The 19,341-nt window shown below is 42.8% G+C and overlaps 2 protein-coding genes across 2 annotated transcripts in view; both read right to left on the minus strand.

Annotated features, from left to right (window-relative positions):
* Positions 1-19,341, minus strand: part of LOC126565597 (60S ribosomal protein L34) — a 364,763-nt gene that overhangs the window by 33,408 nt on the left and 312,014 nt on the right. The window lies entirely within an intron of this gene.
* LOC126563738 (GTPase-activating protein CdGAPr) lies at positions 8,435-18,929 on the minus strand. Its single transcript, XM_050220435.1, has 7 exons — positions 18,545-18,929; positions 15,447-17,323; positions 15,110-15,372; positions 14,722-15,047; positions 13,968-14,653; positions 10,162-13,596; positions 8,435-8,552 (listed from the first exon to the last, which is right to left on the minus strand). Exons 1-7 carry the CDS (start codon positions 18,920-18,922, stop codon positions 8,471-8,473), a joined length of 7,047 nt encoding a protein of 2,348 aa, XP_050076392.1. The 5' UTR covers positions 18,923-18,929; the 3' UTR covers positions 8,435-8,470.

Raw genomic sequence — 19,341 nt, forward strand, 5'->3', positions numbered from 1 at the left:
TCGATAAATGTCAACATTTGTTTGGGTTTGTTGGAATGGAAAATATATTCATCCGATTACATCCGTCACAATAAAAAGGGGTTAGGAATGGCGACACAAAGAGCTGTTGAAGAACTGTTGTTGCACAGTGACATCGATGATGCGTTAGGGATGATTTTAATTATCGCTTCAAAACATCTGGATGTATAACAAGTATTTGTCTGTCTTATCTAGAGATATTTAATAAATGTATTTTAACAGTAAAAGAAACATGACAAAATAGAGAAAAAGAGGAAATCCAAAAAGGACTCTCCGGTAACTCTTAATTAAACCTCAATTACTCAATCCACACATACAAAAACACCCTTTTCTCGATCATTAAATTAACAAACAATTAATTTCCCACTGCTGATTGATTTGCTGTTGAGCTGTGTTGATGCTGATTGCCATTTACTTCGGTGCATTGTGTTGCCGTATGTGTTGACTGCTGCTGGCTGAAATGTTTTCTTTTCCCGCAGGAACATTTCCCGGCACATTCCAACAATCCTGCTGGTGTGTTGAAATAATCTCATTTATACCGCAACATCTTGCTACCATTTCCACCATTAGCAGCAGCACTGGCGTTTGACTGCTAAGTTCTCCATTAAATCGCACTAACAAGCTGCCTGATTGATTCGCCCAAACGTCCCAGCAAAAGGACAGAGAGAGAGAGAGAGAGAGAGAGAGAGAGAGAGAGAGAGAGAAGAAGAAGAGAAAGGTACAAGGGCATCCGGTGAGCAGGAATCAATACAGAATAGGAATCCTGACGATGAGGATTTCGTAGGTGTGTCTCACAAAAGCGAGACACACGCGTGGGCTCGCTTGATTCGAGTTGATTTTTCCTGCCCACTTTACACTTCCTTTATCTGCTTTGCTTTGTTGTTTTCTGCTACTTTCCTGCTACAAAGAACAAGGTGGAACTACTGAAGAATTGTTGAGAGCTGTTATTGAATTTTGAAAGCCATTTCGATTCGATCAACTTGTAATGCGTACCGTTTTGCTAGATGACATGGGAAGATGGTCGTTCACTGATGTTTTTGGTCTGTTCTTTTTTTTTTCAATTGTTGCTGAGGGTAGTAAAGGAGTTTGTCTTTTATGTTTTTTTTGCTTCCTACAGACATATTGTTGTATTTTCTGGAGTGCACTTCAACTTGTCTTAGTAATCGTAAGTTAATAATATTTACAAGAAATGTTTTTATCTATTTCAGATATGTTTTCAGGATTAAATGCTGATTGGTTACTCAATAAAATATTTATAATGTCAAAAAATTTAAAAAATGTCTAAAAATTATGTAACAGTTTTTCGTCATTATATTGTTAATGTTAATTTTAAGGTATTTTATAGAATGCTAAGCACTATTGCCTAATTGCTAGAATTATATAATCCTTAGTCTCCTATTTGTAGAATGAAGGTTAGAGAAATTTTACGAAACGATTTTTTTTTAAAGTGCTTATTTAAAGGCTTACGGTATCTCAGATTCTGGAAGATTGTAAGAAAGGTTTGAATTCAATACCACATAAAGAGTTGGTATATATTGTTATTGTTTGTGTGATCTATAGTGATTTTCTTTCCTAAGGTATTATTTCGTCTGAACTGATTTAGAAAAAAAAATATCGCTTGAAACATATTTCTCTCTCGAGGTACTCTTAATAATTACCAAATTATTGAAGAATTTATGTTTTACAGTTCCGATCTCTGTAGAGAAATTTTTTACACACGATGCGAGAAAATGCGACTAAATATATTTTATGTAACTGACTTTTTTTATTCAAGTTTTCTTAGAGACCTTGCTATTAGTATGAATAACATCAAGCAACTAGTAGTATCAGTATTTTTTTGAAAACTTAAGTTTGGACTGGCTTCCCACATTCCTTTTTAACTAAGTTTTAAAATAAATGTATTATTTACATAAATGGAAACTGCACAGAAGCAGAGAGGCACTAGAAATGAAAACATGTCGGCTAATAATATTTTCACTTTGCTCAAATGTCATTCAGTTGATCAGGACAGCGTAATCCGAATTTCTAAAGTACTATTAAATAAAACCCCCAATTAGAAAAATCGAAAAATGTGCGTCAACATTATGCAGGTCTGAATATTTTATTCGAAATAAGATAAAACACCATATCTTCAATGGCCGTGTACATGCATGCATCAGCTCATTGGTAACACTTTGCGTGATTGCAACTACAATACAGGCCATTAGACACGTTTAATATTCTAAACGTGTTGCATTGACTTTCTGAAGAACATCCCACAAAAAGGGAAAAATCAAAACCCCAACATTTATTGCAAAACTCAAATATGCAAAAGAATTCTCACACAGAAAAAAATGGGCAAAACGAGATGGCCAAAAGCGTGAGAGCAAAGCGCAGACACAAAAGGAAAAGCAAAGTGTTGAATGAAAAGAAGCAAAGCACTCCCAACAATCCGGAATCACCCCACAAAAAAAAGCATACGTTCGCCTTTACCCCCAGGAGACCAACACCATCACCACCGTCATCGGGCCAATCGAGCGAAAGCAAAATAAAAATTAAAAAACGCATGAAAATCAGCACACATCTCCTAACACCCTTGCATGGAAAATAATAAAAACGGGAAAAAATCGGCGCTACCAAAATCAGCGCACCATAATCCGCATAATTAACCGACAATAGCGCAACCGACCGTGTACTGCGTCGTGTCTCCGGTTACGCCGGCCGGAAATACTGCTGAGGGCGTAGTACGTCCACAATCCTGGAGCGAGGGTTGGATTCAAAAAGGCAACATTTAAAAAAGGAAACAAAAAAAAAACGAAAGAGAAAACATGGAGGGAATTAAGGACTAGATTCGATATGCCAACAAGAAAAAACAACGATCCTTTCGCTGAAGGAAATTTGATCCAAACTCCAATCCTAAGCGCTTAAGACGCACAACAGCCCGTCGAAGGAATCCCCTTTCTGCATGAGGTCTTTTTGTGGTTGTGCTGGAAAATCGGCGGAAAATAAGGAAACGGCCACTTCCCAGCATCTCAGCAGGAAGTGCAGCCTCCGTCGATCCCGACCGCCGATAAACGTCATGTAAACAGACTAATTGATTGAAATTAGGTTCACGTGGCAGGGCGCAAGACTGGGCCGGATGTCGTGCTGAGGTGGTGTTGGTGGTAACCAGATTCTTCCTGCCTGCCTGCCTGCCTGCCTGCCTGGTTGCCTGTACGAGTGTGTGTGTGTGTTGGGGTTCACTTCCGCCGTTGCATGACTTGATTTCGACACCCGCTCCGGGTTCGAGTTCTGACATGGTCACGTGGCGCTACTTAAGCGTCTTCTGTCTATTTGTGTGAGAGGGTGAAAGGGAATTGCAGCAAAGAAACAGGCAGCAGGTTCATTATTTTTGGATGGATGCCAACGATTAAAGCGGCATAAAACGTAATAACAACCTGTCACACACGGTGAACAGTTGGTGCAGCAAGGGAAGACCGTACAACGGCAATAAACAGCAAACTGAGGCGCGTGATGACCCGCTTTTCGCGATTGTTGACTCGTGCCAAGTGATTAGAAGAAAAATTGAACGAACCGAGTGAATGCACTCGGGGACAACTTATTCACAAGAATGATGTAAATTGTTATGACTTCTTATTTGAAGCAATAATTGCAGGAATACGTTGATCGTCATTTTTAAAAGGACATTTCTTTTGTTTGTTGAAGTTAAGCCTTCGAATTCTGGTTAAACCTTACAAAGCAGGAATTCTTATCTCAACATAAACAGGATAATTGGAGGATGATTAAATTGTTGAGCTTTACTGAGCTTGAAATATTTTGTAGTAAAATTATTCAAATTCTAGAATTGCTAGAAACATGGGAACTTCAGAGTTGAAAGTGAAAAAACTCCAACTTTTCTTTTAGTTTATTTCTTATAACTTACAATAGTAAAAAGTCGCCCCCTCTGACTCGCCCCCTCGCCCCTGCCTCTGAGCGTCATCTTTATCTTCAAGGAATCATTTATCATGACTTATCCAAGGAATGAATTAATGCCACCACTACTCCAGATTAGTGTGGATTTTCCAAGGCTTTCTGGCTAAATAGAGGATCTAGTGAAGCTTTACCGGGCTCGGATCGTCTACTCAGATGGATAAAGACCATTGAAAAGCCCCTCGATTTTTTATGAATTGACTATGCCATAAGAACTTTGACGCTCAACTATGTAGCAAAACATTGAAGTCATGCTACTCCTTAAGGATTTTTAAGGAAATATTATTTTCTTATGTTTCTTTGCAGTAAAAGTAGACCTAAATCGATAACGATGTTCACAAGTTATTCAAGTACTTCGAAGTCTTCGCAACCAGTAGTTTATCCGCATCGGTCACCACAGCTTTGGAGTAAGTCCTACGATTTAAGAAAATCTTGCCTGTGTGCCAGTCCATGAGACCATAGATGCTCCGTACCATCTTATAACACATGCAACATTTTTCTGCACTCAAAAGGCTCCATGCAATCGGCAACGGATTGTTGGGAAAAATACAAATACAAATCAGAGAAATCCACGTAATTTGTGTCTGTGTAACTAGTTTACAGCTGTAGCGGATCTAACGTTGAGTGAAGTAGGCGACCATCCAGGGCCTCGACAGCTACCACGCATAAGCGATTTGGAGCTTCGTAGGTACTCACTCATACTGGTGGCCCCGAGTCAGCAGAGGCCGTATTAGAGGCTGTTGCTCCTGTTTAAGGCAAGGATTTGAGAAACGGTCTTTTCGAACACACGATCAAGGGAAAAGCTTTTCTGGCAATGTGTCTTCAAAAATAGTCTCTCCTCTAGTCAGCACTTTTAATTTTGATAGTAGGGACCATCGACATCCTTTGGAGGCTGGCCTTTGGTTTACAGAGCTTGATACAACGGCTAATTTTTTAAACTCAGAGAATAAATTAATAACACTGCGACATGCCGTTATAGTTCATAATAAATAAATAAATAAATATTAGTAAAACTGCTTAATTGGAGAATCGCGTAGCACATGTAAAGATTGCATTTAAATCCAATGATAAACAGTCAATAATACAAAGTGATATCGAGGGGTAAACTTTCGAATTGCTACAATGCAATTAAAAAGGCAAAAGGCATACTTTAAAGTAAGAGACGCTATATTTTTAACACGATAAGAATCTTACCCACCAACACAACAGGCCATATGCCATACGGAAGGTGTGATGAAATTCAATTGCCGTTCAACACAGATGAGGCACAGAAATTACCCTCAAAAAAAGGGACCCCAGTGTAAATCTGCTTCCAGATAAGCATCAAAGTTCACGGTACAGCATAATTAGGTTTAGTAATGGAAATTGAACCTCGAGCAAGCACACTTACACCCCTCCTTCCACAGCGATGCAAGATAACGTTTAAGATAGTAGCACAGTTTAACGCTTCCAAAAGGGTGAGCAGGGAAATAAACGTATGTATGCAGGGAGCGAAAAGCCTCGGTAACTTAATTTCGGACGGTCACCGGCCAAAAAGTATGGTGCGGAATTTAATTTTCCCATTTTTCTTTATTTATAACTCTTGCAAAAATGTTTTGTTTCAGGCGCACCGGGGAAAAAAGCACGCTTTTCTCGTGTCGATCGGAACGAAGTCAGGAAAATAAAGCAAACGTTTAACATTTTTTTGTGATGCTTTCTTGTCCCGTTTTTTTATGCATTCATTCCTTCCCTCCTTTTAAGTTTACTTTCACTCGGTCAACTCTTTCGTACAAGTATACACACACACGAACACACGCACCGTTTCCATTTTTATCTACTATTTCACACCCGAGAGCTTAAAACGAGCTCTCCTGCACTATTGCTAAACGCACTCGTTCATCTTAATGTTTCCTATCTGTCACCGTATAGAATACCTTTCTTGCCAATCTTTTCGTTCAATTAATTCTCATTTCACTATATTCGATTATTATTAACACATCAAAGCATTACAATTTACTTCTGGGAATTTTCTTTTTTTCCCGAGGCATTTGCTCTAACATGTGCGAGAAACGATAATTTGTTTTTTTAATGTGTTTTTGTGTGTATTAAGAAGCAACGTAATTATTCGACGATTGGTACAACTTGCTCTGCGTTATAATGTTTAGTGATGTATTGGTTTTTATGTCTGTTTAAACACGATCATATTCGTTATATTGTATGGTTCTTTTAGCGTATTAATATATCATCATTACGATCAATTTCCTTCGCATTCCTGTTTCGGGGTTTTTACACACGCCGCTGCACTCTGGTCTCTGCTAATATCAATCAGTTCAATTGCGTTTCAAATCTACACAATATTCAGTAGTTGCGTTGTATCATTCCTTATGTTCAGTTCCAGTTTTCCTGTAGCCACTTGGCAACTACGAGTTCGTTTTTGTCAAATTAATTAAAAAGAAACGTTCATTCGACGAGGCGCACTCTATCATGAAGGAAAAAGATTTATGTTTTTTTTTTTAATTCAGACAATCCAAGAACTGTTAGAAGGAGCTGTGTATCAACAAACGATACGGGAAAACGGATTAGGCAAAAGGATTATTTGATTTCCTTCTTTAAAGCACAGTGCGCCGTTTATGTTCAGTTCTTTTACTATTTCAAAAATATTTACAATACAAATGTGACGTTTAAAAACTATCTTGGCCACAAAAGCTCTTAGCAACGGGGAAAGCTGGATTAAGCAATAAAAGAACGATGACAATAGGCAAATTGTAGTTTCACGTCTGATAAAATGCTGTTGCAATCGTAAGCCGTCATCAACATGTTCCTTCTTCATTCTTAATACATCAATACACAATTCGTCGCGCATTGGGATTATCGTATCCACTCACATAAATCAATGGAGCGTTCTATTGTTTGTTTCTTTTTCTACTCAAATTACAAAACGTTTTTGGAAGATTGGAAAAATGTTCTGCCCGCAACCGGCAGCTAGTCAATATTATAGAGAATGAGTTGGCTTGAATTTTAAGGAATTGTGTAGCTGCTTTGTATAAACTTTTTTGCCCTCGCTCTGGTTTTTTGTCTATCATGAATAATCATTTTCAATATATCTGCCTGTCTGAAAGAGGATTTTCTTTAGTGTCTGCTGGCCCTTATTGTCTCTCGTATGCACATAAACTTTCATTTTTCCTTCCTATGGTGTGTTTTTAGTGAAATCTTTATAATATGGTTGCCCTAACGTCTATTATCTTTCCACAACAAGCGGCGCTGTATTCAGCATTATCAAATTATAACACAGCACGATAGTGATCGTAACAACAAAGAGTAAAATATTTCTAGCAAATAATTTTTTTCTTCCAAAACAAACGAGAAACCGACAGTGTAATTTGCAATCGTAATGAATTAATAATTTGTAAAAAAAAGTGCATCGTTTCAGAAGTCGAAAAACACTTAAACGATAAACGATAACTTCAGACAATCAAAAGAAAAACAACCTTTAACCTTTAAACACGTCAAACATACTGTTTTTTACATGAAAAACGAAACGTTACCTTATTTTTCGCCTGTTATTATACAAAAAAAAAAACTTTTAAGCAAAACATCTACAAAGCTATATAAAATGATAAAACAAACTTGTGATGTGCTTATTTTACAATTTACTTTCTTCGGTGCATTTTAGCACACAATAAATCGTTAACCGAAAAAAAAGAACTTATCCAAATGGGTGCGTTGGAGCTGTTAACTAATAACATACACTATTAGTAAACGTAAAATCTATTTACAACTTATGTGTGTAATTTTCCCTTTAGCTGATCTTTTCGCTTTTTTGACAGCTAATTCCTTTTCGTCATTCCGATTTATTGGGTTATATTGCTACAAAGTGTTTTTCCTTTTTTTATCTCTCATCGGCAAATGCACCAACATATCATCTTATATTCATGTTTGCTTAGCTACACTCTCTGTTTTCTCTACATCAAATATCTCATCATACTAGTCGTATTAGGCGAACAGTACAAAAAACGGGGAGAAAGTCTCGATTCCAATATGTTTGCTAGATTTGGCCACATTCTCTTAATAAGAAATACCGTAAGTGTGTGAGTGTGTCTGTGTATCTATCGGGAAACCGAAAAAAAAACGAGTCCCAATATAACACTCACAAAAGTTGCAAGAAATCTTTTTTTCTTTTATCGATTTTCGTTCCAACACGTTTGATTCTTGCTGCTCTTTTATTACAACTGGGGATCGTGTGTGTAGGTGTATCATGTAATCGTACGTAATTCACCGCGCATATCTGCACAATATATAGCTAATGAATACTCATTCAACGACCTGAGCTTCCTGGTTGACTGTAGAGATAGATTTATGTAAAAGGTTCTTTAAAGTATTGCAATAAATAGATGTAGCTTCTGGCTCTCTCGTCGGCTACGTTGACGTCCCACATTTGTTGGTGGGTGTATAAACAATAGTGTGTGAAGGAGTTGTAGGTCCACTGATATTTTGTCCATTTTGCTGCCATAGTTAGGTGTGCTCGTTAAGATTGGTTCTGTTGCGATCGTGATTCAAACATTGCGGCAACGTCTTTGATGGATATTGGGGGCGAGCAACGATCTCTTCTAAAAGAAGGAAAAAAGTTATGAGAAAGGGAATGAATTAATTATTAGTAAAGAAATACATGGAACTATTTTTCCTAAAACTAACTGGCTAAGGATATGAATCATTCCTGAAATACATATTATGCTCGTGGTGCTTTGGGTTGTTTTCTAGCATTTTGTGCGTTCTGTAGTTGTGCGTTGCAAATAAGCGTAGCTAATTTAACGATTTACCAACGGTACATTGTTCGAAAACAATAAAATAAAATTGATGGAGAATGGACTAGATGAACTGAACTAATTTTGTTCCTTTGAAAGGTGAATTTGAAAATGAAAACCTTTTCTGGATATTGAGCAAATAGCTATGGACATTCTTCGAGCATTTGAAGAAAAAGTTCGTATAATATACAGTGACGGACAATAGATTAAAACCACTTTTGTGTACTATTTTCAAACTATGGCTTTGGATATTTATACTGGGTATAACTTTACCGAAATTTGATAAAATGTTCATCAGTATCTGGACTATCTATACCAATTTTGGTTTTGTCGAAAAGATCACAAAACAAAGTAAGGATTTAAAGCCTGGAAAATGTTTAACAATTGTGAGACGTAAAAATGCTAGCTTTCTATCATACAAACTAATTTACTGCATGGTTACATGAATGGTTTTAATCTATTATTCTTTACTGTGTAAATATTTTACCTGGAAAAGAGCGCTTAAGGAACTTTCGAAAGAGAAAAATTGGCAAACAACAATCAACAATGCACCGTACGGCAGTTAGGCATTACATTACAATTAGTGTGTTTGGAAAGCTTCTTAAAAAAACTTCATCAAGAATTCGTTGCGAATGTCCTTATATATAAAATAAGATTCTGTCCATCGAATCGAATAATTCATTCGAAGTTTGACACCACTGCCACCGTCGGTAAATCGCATTCGTGCAAGTTGTGTGCTTGTTGTATCCCATCTTGTATGGAAGTTTCAATGCAAGTACAGCGTGTGGCGATGCAATCATGGTTTGCGTAGCATAAAGCGCCAGAGTGTGTGTAATTTGCTGCCGTTTTATTTCACAAAATTTCCAATAAAATACGCAAACGTGTAGACGAAAGGTTGAACGAAAGGAAAAATAATAAATTTTAATAAATATTGCTTTGACGATGAAAAAGCGATGAGAAAATCATCAGCGAAAGTCGCACAAAACACGAAACAAATAAGTAAATGTAATAGAATGTATGGAAAAGTGATTATAGATACGATTTTAGACACAATAGAAGGACTTCAACAGTATAAAAAAACATTATTTTAGAGTGAAAGAAACATGCACAAAATTTTAAAACATTAACATGCACAGAGACCTGTAGTAGTGAAAGCCTACCCGTAAAAAAACACACAGAGTTTAAAATCATACGTGCACACGGATGTCTGGTCAGCTCTTGTGTGAAACAGTGGAAAATATAGGATTTCGTTGTTGTGTGAAAAAGAGGTTTGCTATGTGCAATTTGTTTTCGTCAGTTATTTGTGCCTGTAGACGAACACTAGAGTTGGTTCACTCAGGAAGGAAACACACCGTGCGTGCGCGTGCCATTACGTGTTTTAGACATGGTAGAAGAATAGTAAGCGTCTACTTACTGCGCACTACTGCTGCTGTTGTTGGACGAATTGCTCCGCGTCACGACGAGCCCACTACGGCCATTGGCAAAGCTGTGACGCTGTGGTTGCGTCGGTTGCTGAGCATCTTTCCCGTCGTTCGCCGGTAAACCGGTTGACGCAGATGCCACGGGATAGTCCATACTGCTACGCTTCACGTCGAACTTTTGGCGTGTTTTCAGTTCAAATTTGTTATCGCACACCTGTGACATCGAAGCGTCACTAGCGATTGGACCGGCCGCATTTGACGCCACTGGCGGTAGATCGTTTTGGTTCTTTTCGTCACTGATTCGTCTGGTGCGGTTCGGTGCTGCGGGACGCAGTGATGCTCCAGCTGGCTGTGCGGTAATGGCAACCGTGTTGAGTGACACAGATGCGATTTTTCCCGCTACAGGATTACAGCTCGAATCGGCCAATGGGAATGGACCATCGGAGGAAAGTAGCTCGGCCCGGGATTTCGAGCGGAAGCGCAACGAATCGTACTTCTTGTCTGCCCGGTCGGCAACCAAATCACCTTCCTGGAATTCTCGAAGTTCAGATTTGGATTTGGATTTTAGCTTCCCATTTGCACCGCCGTAGTCTCCGCGTTCGCCTTTAAAAGACTCCGAACGATACTTTTCGCTGAGCTGATGTCGTCGCTCTTCCTTAATCTTTTCAATTCGCGATCGGTCCAGCTTGCAGCTACCCAACATCTTCAGACTCGTTATGTTGTTCCGGTCATCGTCTGTAAAGTTCTCACCCTTGCGACCACCCACCACCCGCATCAAGGGAGTTCCGGTAGGTGAGCCAGCTCCACCATCAGTCATCATACTATCCGTGCCACTGTTGTTGGTGGTTCCATCGCAATAGTTGTACTGCACAAGCGATATCCGGTTCTCGGTGGTCGGCGTAATGCGCACATTGTAAGCACGCGCCTCTTTGGTATCTTCGATTTTCATCGAGAGATCTAGTTTCATGGGTGACGGATCCATTGGACTTCCGCCTGTCGTTTGTTTGTGACCACCGACACCACCGCCAAGCTGCTGCAGTGCCTTCGCACGACAACACTCGGACGTTGCTTTGCCCTTTGTACTCGCGTCATCAGCACCGTTCATGTCGACATTCTCCACACCCGTTGGAACTCCGTCAGTACCAAGTGGGGGCAATTTCTTTGGTTGATTCAAACTTCGAGGACGCGCCTGTAGTGAAAGCTCTAACGATTTTCTCCTGTTTGGATTGTTCTCGTTGAGAATGTTCTTTTCCACCGCCGGGATCTGTTGACTGCTCTTGTTGAAGCTTCCGGTACTTCCAACAACAACGAATCCTCCACCACCACTTTCCAATCGCCCACGACCACTGCCGAATTCGCGTACGAACGCATTCTCGTCCAGGCTGCGCGTGAAGCTTGCAAATGCACTTCGATCATCCTTCGTGCCGCCGCTTACGGCATTACCATTGGCAGATTTATTGCGTATCGTTACCCGTTCGCTCGCGCCATAATTGCCATTGTTCAGCGAGGACCTAAAATGATGATTCTGGCCACGATTGATGCCACTGAAATCGAACGGTGGTGTGACATCTACTGGGCTGGTTTCGAACTTTGTTGCCAGTTGCTTAACGCTTACGACCGTTTCCGCAGCATCTGGGGCGTCCGTCGCCATCATTTTCGCTTTCGGGGACACCACCGTCAATTCTATTTTGGGTGGAATTTCAATCCGATATTCCATCTCGTTGTCCAGATCGCTTCGGTCGGCACAGAGAGACGAGAACTCATCCTCTGTTAGAACTGATTTTAGCGTGTCTGTGGGATTGTTCACTGTTGGAGGAGAGCTCGATTCAACTGCGTTAGAGCGTTCTACATTTTCGTACAGCGGGTAGTTGGATTTCTTCCGGAGTTCCACATTCTCGTACAGCGATACGTCAGTATTATCAAACTCTAGGCTATCCTCATTCACGTCCGACATTGGGACATCTTCACTATCCTCCTCATTCATTGGAATTGCACCATTCGTCGATGTTTTAGCTTTCCGTTCACAACAGTGCTGTTTAAGAATATCTCCTTCGTTCTCCCCAAGCACTTCACCATCGTTGTGGTTGTTATTAATTCCATCCTCAACAGTGGACGCTCCTTTCCTGGGAGTTGACGCTACACCTTCCGAAACGTTGTTTATATCAGGTACTATTCGCTGTGTCGCTGCATCTTCACCATCGCTTTGACCTTCCATTGGACCAGCAGGGTCAGCTTCACTCTTTACCAGATGGTTCACCTCCGAGACAACGTTCTTCAAAAACTTCACCTGCTCGTATACCATCGTTTCGTCGAAGTTAGTCTCCAGCAATCGCTTGGACGGTGAGGTTCCATCATCCATCGCTCCGTCTTTTTCTTCGTCCTCTTCGACCGGTGGGACAAGCACATTTTCGTAGATGCTACGCCGTTCTCGCTGGTACTCTTCTTCCGCAATCAGATCTGGATTTGTGCAAGAACTCTCGTCCATAACTCTTGGAGGAGGTGAGCTCGATCGGAACACATTTCCTTCCTGCTCTTTCCGTACGGGCGAACGCACATTGTACGTAATGTTGATGGTGGCCTTAATAGGAGTACCGGGAGATTTAGCCGCCTTCTGACTAAAGCTAGTCATTTCGACGACCGAACCCTCACCAGTTGCACCAACAAGCGCACCGTTTGGAGATAGGTCGGGATTAAGGTTTTGGTAAGCGAAATCGCTAGGAGTCAGCGATTGACTAGTGTTGGTGGTCGTATTGTCCGAGGTGAAGTTTGTCGAGCCGGTTAGTTTTGTAGAGGTACCGCTTAAGTCAAGCGATAGCTCCCGCTTCATCGCTTTCAGGTCGTGTTTCTTCACTGTCGTTGTCGACGGCTTTCCACCAGCATTAGGTGAATCATCGACCGGTGTTTCTTTGGCATTTTGCATTTGATGTTCCAGATGGGCCGTAATGTCCATCTCGTCATAGACGGGTGTGGTCACATTGCTATTGCTCGTCGTATCGGAACTGGTTGAACCGATCAGCAACGAGTAGCAAGGACTCGGAACCGGTGGCGATTGGGGAGTGGTGGGTTTCGCCCCGGTGGTACCTGCTGACGACGGTGCTGATGGTGGTGGCGGTGGATGCACAGTCGTCAACTGCTGTTTCGGTTGATGATGGTGGTGATGATGGTGATGATGATGATGATGATGTTGGTGAGATTGTTGGGATAGAGGGAACAAATCTAGGACCGTTCGGCGAATTACATTCTCGGAACAGCTTCGCGGTACGGACGAAGATTGTTGACTACCACCTTCGGCACGTGTTTCGCTACTACCGTCAGCACCGCCGACGCCACCACCGGTTCCGCGCCCGACATCCGATGTGCCGGGATGGTGGTAACTGTAACGGCCAGGATATTTTGGAGGTTTCGATTGACCAGAAGAAAGCAGAAAACTGTAAAAACGGAAGAAAAACAAGAAACGGGGGATAGAATCGAGAGGGGAGACAAAATTAAATGAGAAAAACTACAACACAGGGAGCACACGGGAATCAGGGAACTAATATTGAACGAAAACAAACACTAAGCAGGAGATTCGATAATCATAAATGATCTGATAGAAAGTAAGCTAAATGCATGCGCAAATGGATTGAGAAATAGTCGATGATGAGTAGGATAAACGGTCCAAACAAAATTTCAGCATTGCTTCAACCAAATTGCCGAAAGGAGCATGAATTTTGAATTGCTTTTTAGGCGCACTAATCATTCGCTATGTTCCTTGTCCACAACAGAGTATGCTACTAAAAAAACTATAATCCATATTTACCTTTCGTACAAGGAACTTTCGTTTTTCTTCAAGCCAATCACATCGAGTGTTGTTGATTGTGGTTGACTTTGTTCGTCGACGCTCATCGATTGTACTTTCTCCACCACGGAACTAGTTGCTGCTCCTACTGATTGTGATGCTTTTTCTATTCTTGCTGGCTTTTCCTTCCCGCCAGCACTGGATCCAGGAAAGCTGAAGCGCGTCTCCTTTACCGGTGATGAGCTGTATTTGCTGTAGGCATACTGCGGACCAGGATAGGAGTTACGCAGTCCTACCGCAAGCGTTTCATCCTCGTGCTGCTCGTCCGACGAATCTTCCTGTTGCGGTGGTTTGTGTACTTGAGCACTGGTACAGATTGTATTTACCACCGTTGTGCTGGATGTGGTCGATCCACCCTGCTGAGGTCCACCACTGAGACCGATGGAGTTATGATGTTCGGGTGTGCTGCAATCGATGAATTGAATATCGCTTAGTTGATCCTCCAGTTTGTAGCGTTTGCAGAGGCTCTCGTCGTCTTGTCCGAGACTTGCACTTCCCGACGAAAGGGCCGCCATGTTCCACTGCTTGTTCGTTTCTTGCGAGGGGCTAGGTATGTTAAGCCGGGGCTGCTTCTTGGGGCTAGGGTTTACACTGTGACCACTGCCAATGTAATCTTCCGGTCGTGCGCGTAGAGTGCGTCGTACCGACTGTGTTAGAAAAAAAATCATTAATAATGAATTAATGCAATGAAAACAATTAATTCGCTCATACTAACCTCTTTCGCTACCTTTGGACTGCTCACAAGACTTTCACTTTCCGAGAAAATTCTCATTTCTGGCTCCTCTCGATCAAAGTTTAGTCCTAGCTCGGAAAGTTCACGAGACGGGCAGGTGACGGCACCGTCTCCTCCACTGGCTGTTCCATTAACCACTGCGACGCCACGTATCGGGGACTGCAACAGATCGAAATAAGAGTCATGCGAAACAGACCGACTGTGGCCAGCAGTTCGCAAACTATCTACCGAGTTCGATCGGACGCAGTTGCTGTCAATAGCCAGATTCTTGCCATCGAATAGATCGACACCGGATGAAAAGAGTAAACCTACAATAGAAATGGAAATCTCAATTAGCTACAAAACTAGATTGTCAAAAACCAAAACTTACTTTTAGCCATCTTATCCAACAGGCCGCTAGAGCTTTCCTTAATGCTCACGCTGCGCCGATGATCCGTATCTTTGTCCTCTACCTCTGCCAAGCTGGTTCCACCAATGTCTGGTTGCATTGCCGAGCTCACCATTGACGCATTCTTGTCCGAAGCCGAGGCAGAAGCCATTCCACCTTTAATATCACTGTTGCTGTTGGACTGTCGCGGTTGACGGGTGAAGATTGACTTCCAGGATGAATGCGATTTCCGTTTATTCCAACTTCTACAAGGCAAATAAATAATAGCAAAGGTATAATTAATACAACTGAAAGCATTGAGGGCATAATCCACTCTTACCTAGGTACCGGAAGAACTGTATGATACTTGTCTGGTAGACTAGAAGGTCCTCCTCCAACCTCGATGTAAGACCCGATGTGCGTTGACGGGTTAGTGATGTTGATTGGTATCGTCTTTTCACTCTGCTCCATGCAATTCTTCCGAATCCGTGCCTCTTCCAGGCTGAGTAGCTTTGCTCCACCAACGCTTAAACTTTTCGGCCGCTCCATTGACAACGACAATTCCTGCTGATCACTACCAGCACCACCATAGTTCTGTACGCTGTTACTGTCACTCAGCGAGTTCGGTTGCGATTCAACGTAATGGCTTCCAAAATCATCAGCAGTATCGTCAAAGATTTGTTCGCAATTGCTGATCAGATATTCGGTTACAACTGCCTGTACACCAACACCTCTAAGGGCAGCGACTCCGCCAGACTCCAGGGCGGGACTTCGCAGCAGATTCGGTGCCCACACGATCGCTATATTGCGCTCCGTCATACCAGTATTCGCCGAGTGGCGTGAAATCTTGAAAAGATGCGTCGCAAGGTACTTCAACGTGCGGTAATGTGGTGGTGGTAGCTTCTGTACCGTTTGTCGAATAAGGCGAAGCTTCAAATCGGTTGGTGCATCAAGCCGGGTTTGGATAGCTTCAACGAAATGATCGTACAGCTGGTACGTACACAGCGGATTCGGTAGTTCACGGAAATACATCTTCAACAGTGAGCTGACCGCATGTATATCTTGCCGTATGTCCGGATGTGTTAGGTCCGGTATGCGCTCCTCATCGAACGCACGGCGCAGTTTCTGAATGTTCGACGTAATGCCCGACAACCGATAGATACCGTCCACGATACCGTACTCCTCTATAAACTCGGCACAGCACTTCAGCACCATTGGAATGTCCTGTCCACTGTTTAGCAGATGCTCACCAAGATCACACGAAAACACACGCTCCTTGTAGATGCCACTCTGCTTCAAGCGTCGGCGGGAAGGTCGCGATAATATGAAGCTTCGGAAGAATGCAATCAGCTTGCCATGCTTGCGGAGAACAGGCTTCGTCGGAGACACAGCCAGTGATCCGACGAGTGGCGCCGGAAACGGCATATGCCGTGGCACCTTATCGCCGATCGTGGCGACGCAGCTCTGGGGGAAGAAACCCACCTCGTACTGGTTCTTCTGCAGGTGACTCTTCTTGCCCCGCCACCAAATAGATTCTGCTGGACTGGGCATATCGATCACGGAGATCATGTCGCCCACCTCGATCGAGATTTCATCGCACGCCTGTGCCACGTACCGGCGGACACCGTACGCTGCTCCAACCGCTGGTGTATTGATACAACGCATTGTCTGTTCGTCCGCCACGGGCAAACGGCGACCTTTGTTGTCTATCTGTAGCCAGGTAAGTACCGGACCACAGGTCATCGCATCCGAGGCTATCATCGACAGCCGAGCCAGATAGGTCCCGACCAATTTCTCCAAGTGCTGCTCTTCGCTGGTACTTCGATCCATGCGCTGTTCCACTCCACTGTCTGGAAGCGCCATTAGTACGTCTCGCAGATTATCCAACTCGCTGACACGACGATCGTACACGCATCGATGCAACATCTCGTCCAGGAAGCACATGTTTTCGTACGAACGCTTGATCATGAATGGATCCGATCGGCCGGCAGTAACGCGAATGATAAACCATATATTACTACCACTCTTCGTGGGACAAGCAGACCCGGACGGACCCGCGGGTCCGATAGAGTTGGTCTGGGAGGTGTTGAGATCGGAAGCTAAACCAAGCTGGGAGTCGCTACGCTCGTCACCCTCGAGCTGCACGGAAAGGTTGCCAAGCTGTACGCGTTCGTAATGGAAGTGGGCGCATTCTTCTAGCTTCGGAAAGCGACAGGACTGCAAATGAGAGATGAAGTGAGCATGAATATGAGATGAAGCAAATGGAGGCAAGAATATAATGATCATCATGAATGGTTTTACGGGAGTTCTACCTGGCAAATGGAACTAAAGTGAGCCGTGAAGATTGTACTAATTGGCTCCAATTAACGAAAAGTTTAATCATCGGATTATGACTTGAAACTGGAGTGTTGGCGTATCAGTTGAAGCAGTATAGATTGGTGAACAGTTAGGATGAACCCAAATGTGTTTACTTAAAGCAGAACAGCTACAAATTAACCAATAATTCACGAGATTAAAAAGAAATTTATTCTCCACGTTGAATCGAAAACGCTAGCTTCATTAACGACACAAGCTCAACATCTAAAGGCCTATTACAGATGCAAATGAAATAGTTTAAAATGCTCTATCGTAAATAATATTCGGTTATTCAATGGCGTAATTTACAACCATTCCAACAAAAAACAATTTCAAGCTCTTTTTTCCAATAAATATCGTTTCTAAGGTTCCACCCGGGTAGATTCTCAACGGATGCCGCACAACATACAACATGGATTAAGAATCTCAAATAAAATCACAACCAAACCCTCATTTACATACTGACCACCACACGGTGAGCGTGTTATTACACTGCCACTCTTCTTCGCAGCTATAGAAAAATCAGTTCCGTTCTAGAGTGGACAAAATACCGGACGTTTACCCAACGCCGCATCTCTTGTGAACCTCTGCCCTTGAGGGTGTAGGCGTTGGGTAGATGAGCAAACAAGCGAGACACTTGCACTGAAAAGTAATTAAAATCGTTTCAATTTTTCCCTCAAACCTCGGACAACCGTACCATAGTAGCGTCATGTCCCTGCGGGCTGTTTAATCAACGCACGAAGAGGATGATGATGCAGAGTTGCCGCTTTTCAGCAGTGCATTATAATTGAATTAAGAGCAGGCGCTCTCGTCAGGGTAGTAAATTATGCATGGCTTAGCAAACGAAGCGTTTGGGATATCGATGTGGAAGCGACAAAAAAAAAAGGATCTATCCTCCATCCAAAGCGGAAAGGATATACTTTTACAGTAATAGTCAACGCGAGACGAGGGAGGAAAAAAAAGCAAACTCCCTTCCCGGTGTTGGAGGAATCATTAAACTGATTGTCATGTTTTACAAGTGTTTTACACTACAACCTTTTCGTGCCGTTTGAAATGAATTCTCCCAATGAATGTTTAACTTACCCCAGAAGCGTTCTGTGAACGTGTCAGGTTGGCACTCTTGATGTGCGTTGAATCGCAGGAGGTAGTCGAAATCTGGGACGCGTTCATGATCGCCGATCCACTATCCGCCGAGTGAATGCTCGTGTTAAACAGATCGTAGTTAATCTCCGACTCACTATCACTTATGGTGCGTGGTTTCTCCATCAGCGGCATCTTTCCGCTACTGCCCACCCCGGTCGGTGGAGCCGATCTCGGCGGCGGACCGGCCGACCGGTGATGGAGATCCATGATCGACGACTCGCTTCCGGTTGCACCGTGTCCAATGTCGATCGAGCGATGCCGATGTCCACTGCCAGCGGTAGTGCTGATTGACGAATCCTTCCGCATGATTTGGCTCATTTTGATTCTTCAAGCACGTGTCTTGCACGTTGTAAGTGGAACGAAGGTTTGTCCCTAAATGGGTGCGAGTTCTGTGAGGATTAGTTGGCAGTGATAGACGAGAAAATTGTGACGGCCTCTAAAGTCGTCGGCAAATGTCACGAAGATTGCTTTCGCTGTTCTTGCTACAGGTGCGCATCCGACGGATTTCCCGAGGTGTCAGCAGCTGATGCCGCCTAGCTGCTGGAACCAGCCACTGCCGTCGTCGTCTTCGTTGTTTCCGTTGCGAACATCGTCAGCACCCGGGATTGGTAATGCTCCGGCGGAAGAAGATGTCTTCCTCAGTGCAGTGGCCCCATCAGCACACCGTGCAGCCGGCTGTCGTTGTTCTTTGCTTCGCCGACCCGTACATTCTTCACTCACAATTGCGCTTTCCAGTG

Source organism: Anopheles maculipalpis, chromosome 3RL (genome assembly GCF_943734695.1).
Source record: "Anopheles maculipalpis chromosome 3RL, idAnoMacuDA_375_x, whole genome shotgun sequence".
In the NCBI taxonomy this organism is placed as follows: Eukaryota; Metazoa; Arthropoda; class Insecta; order Diptera; family Culicidae; genus Anopheles; species Anopheles maculipalpis.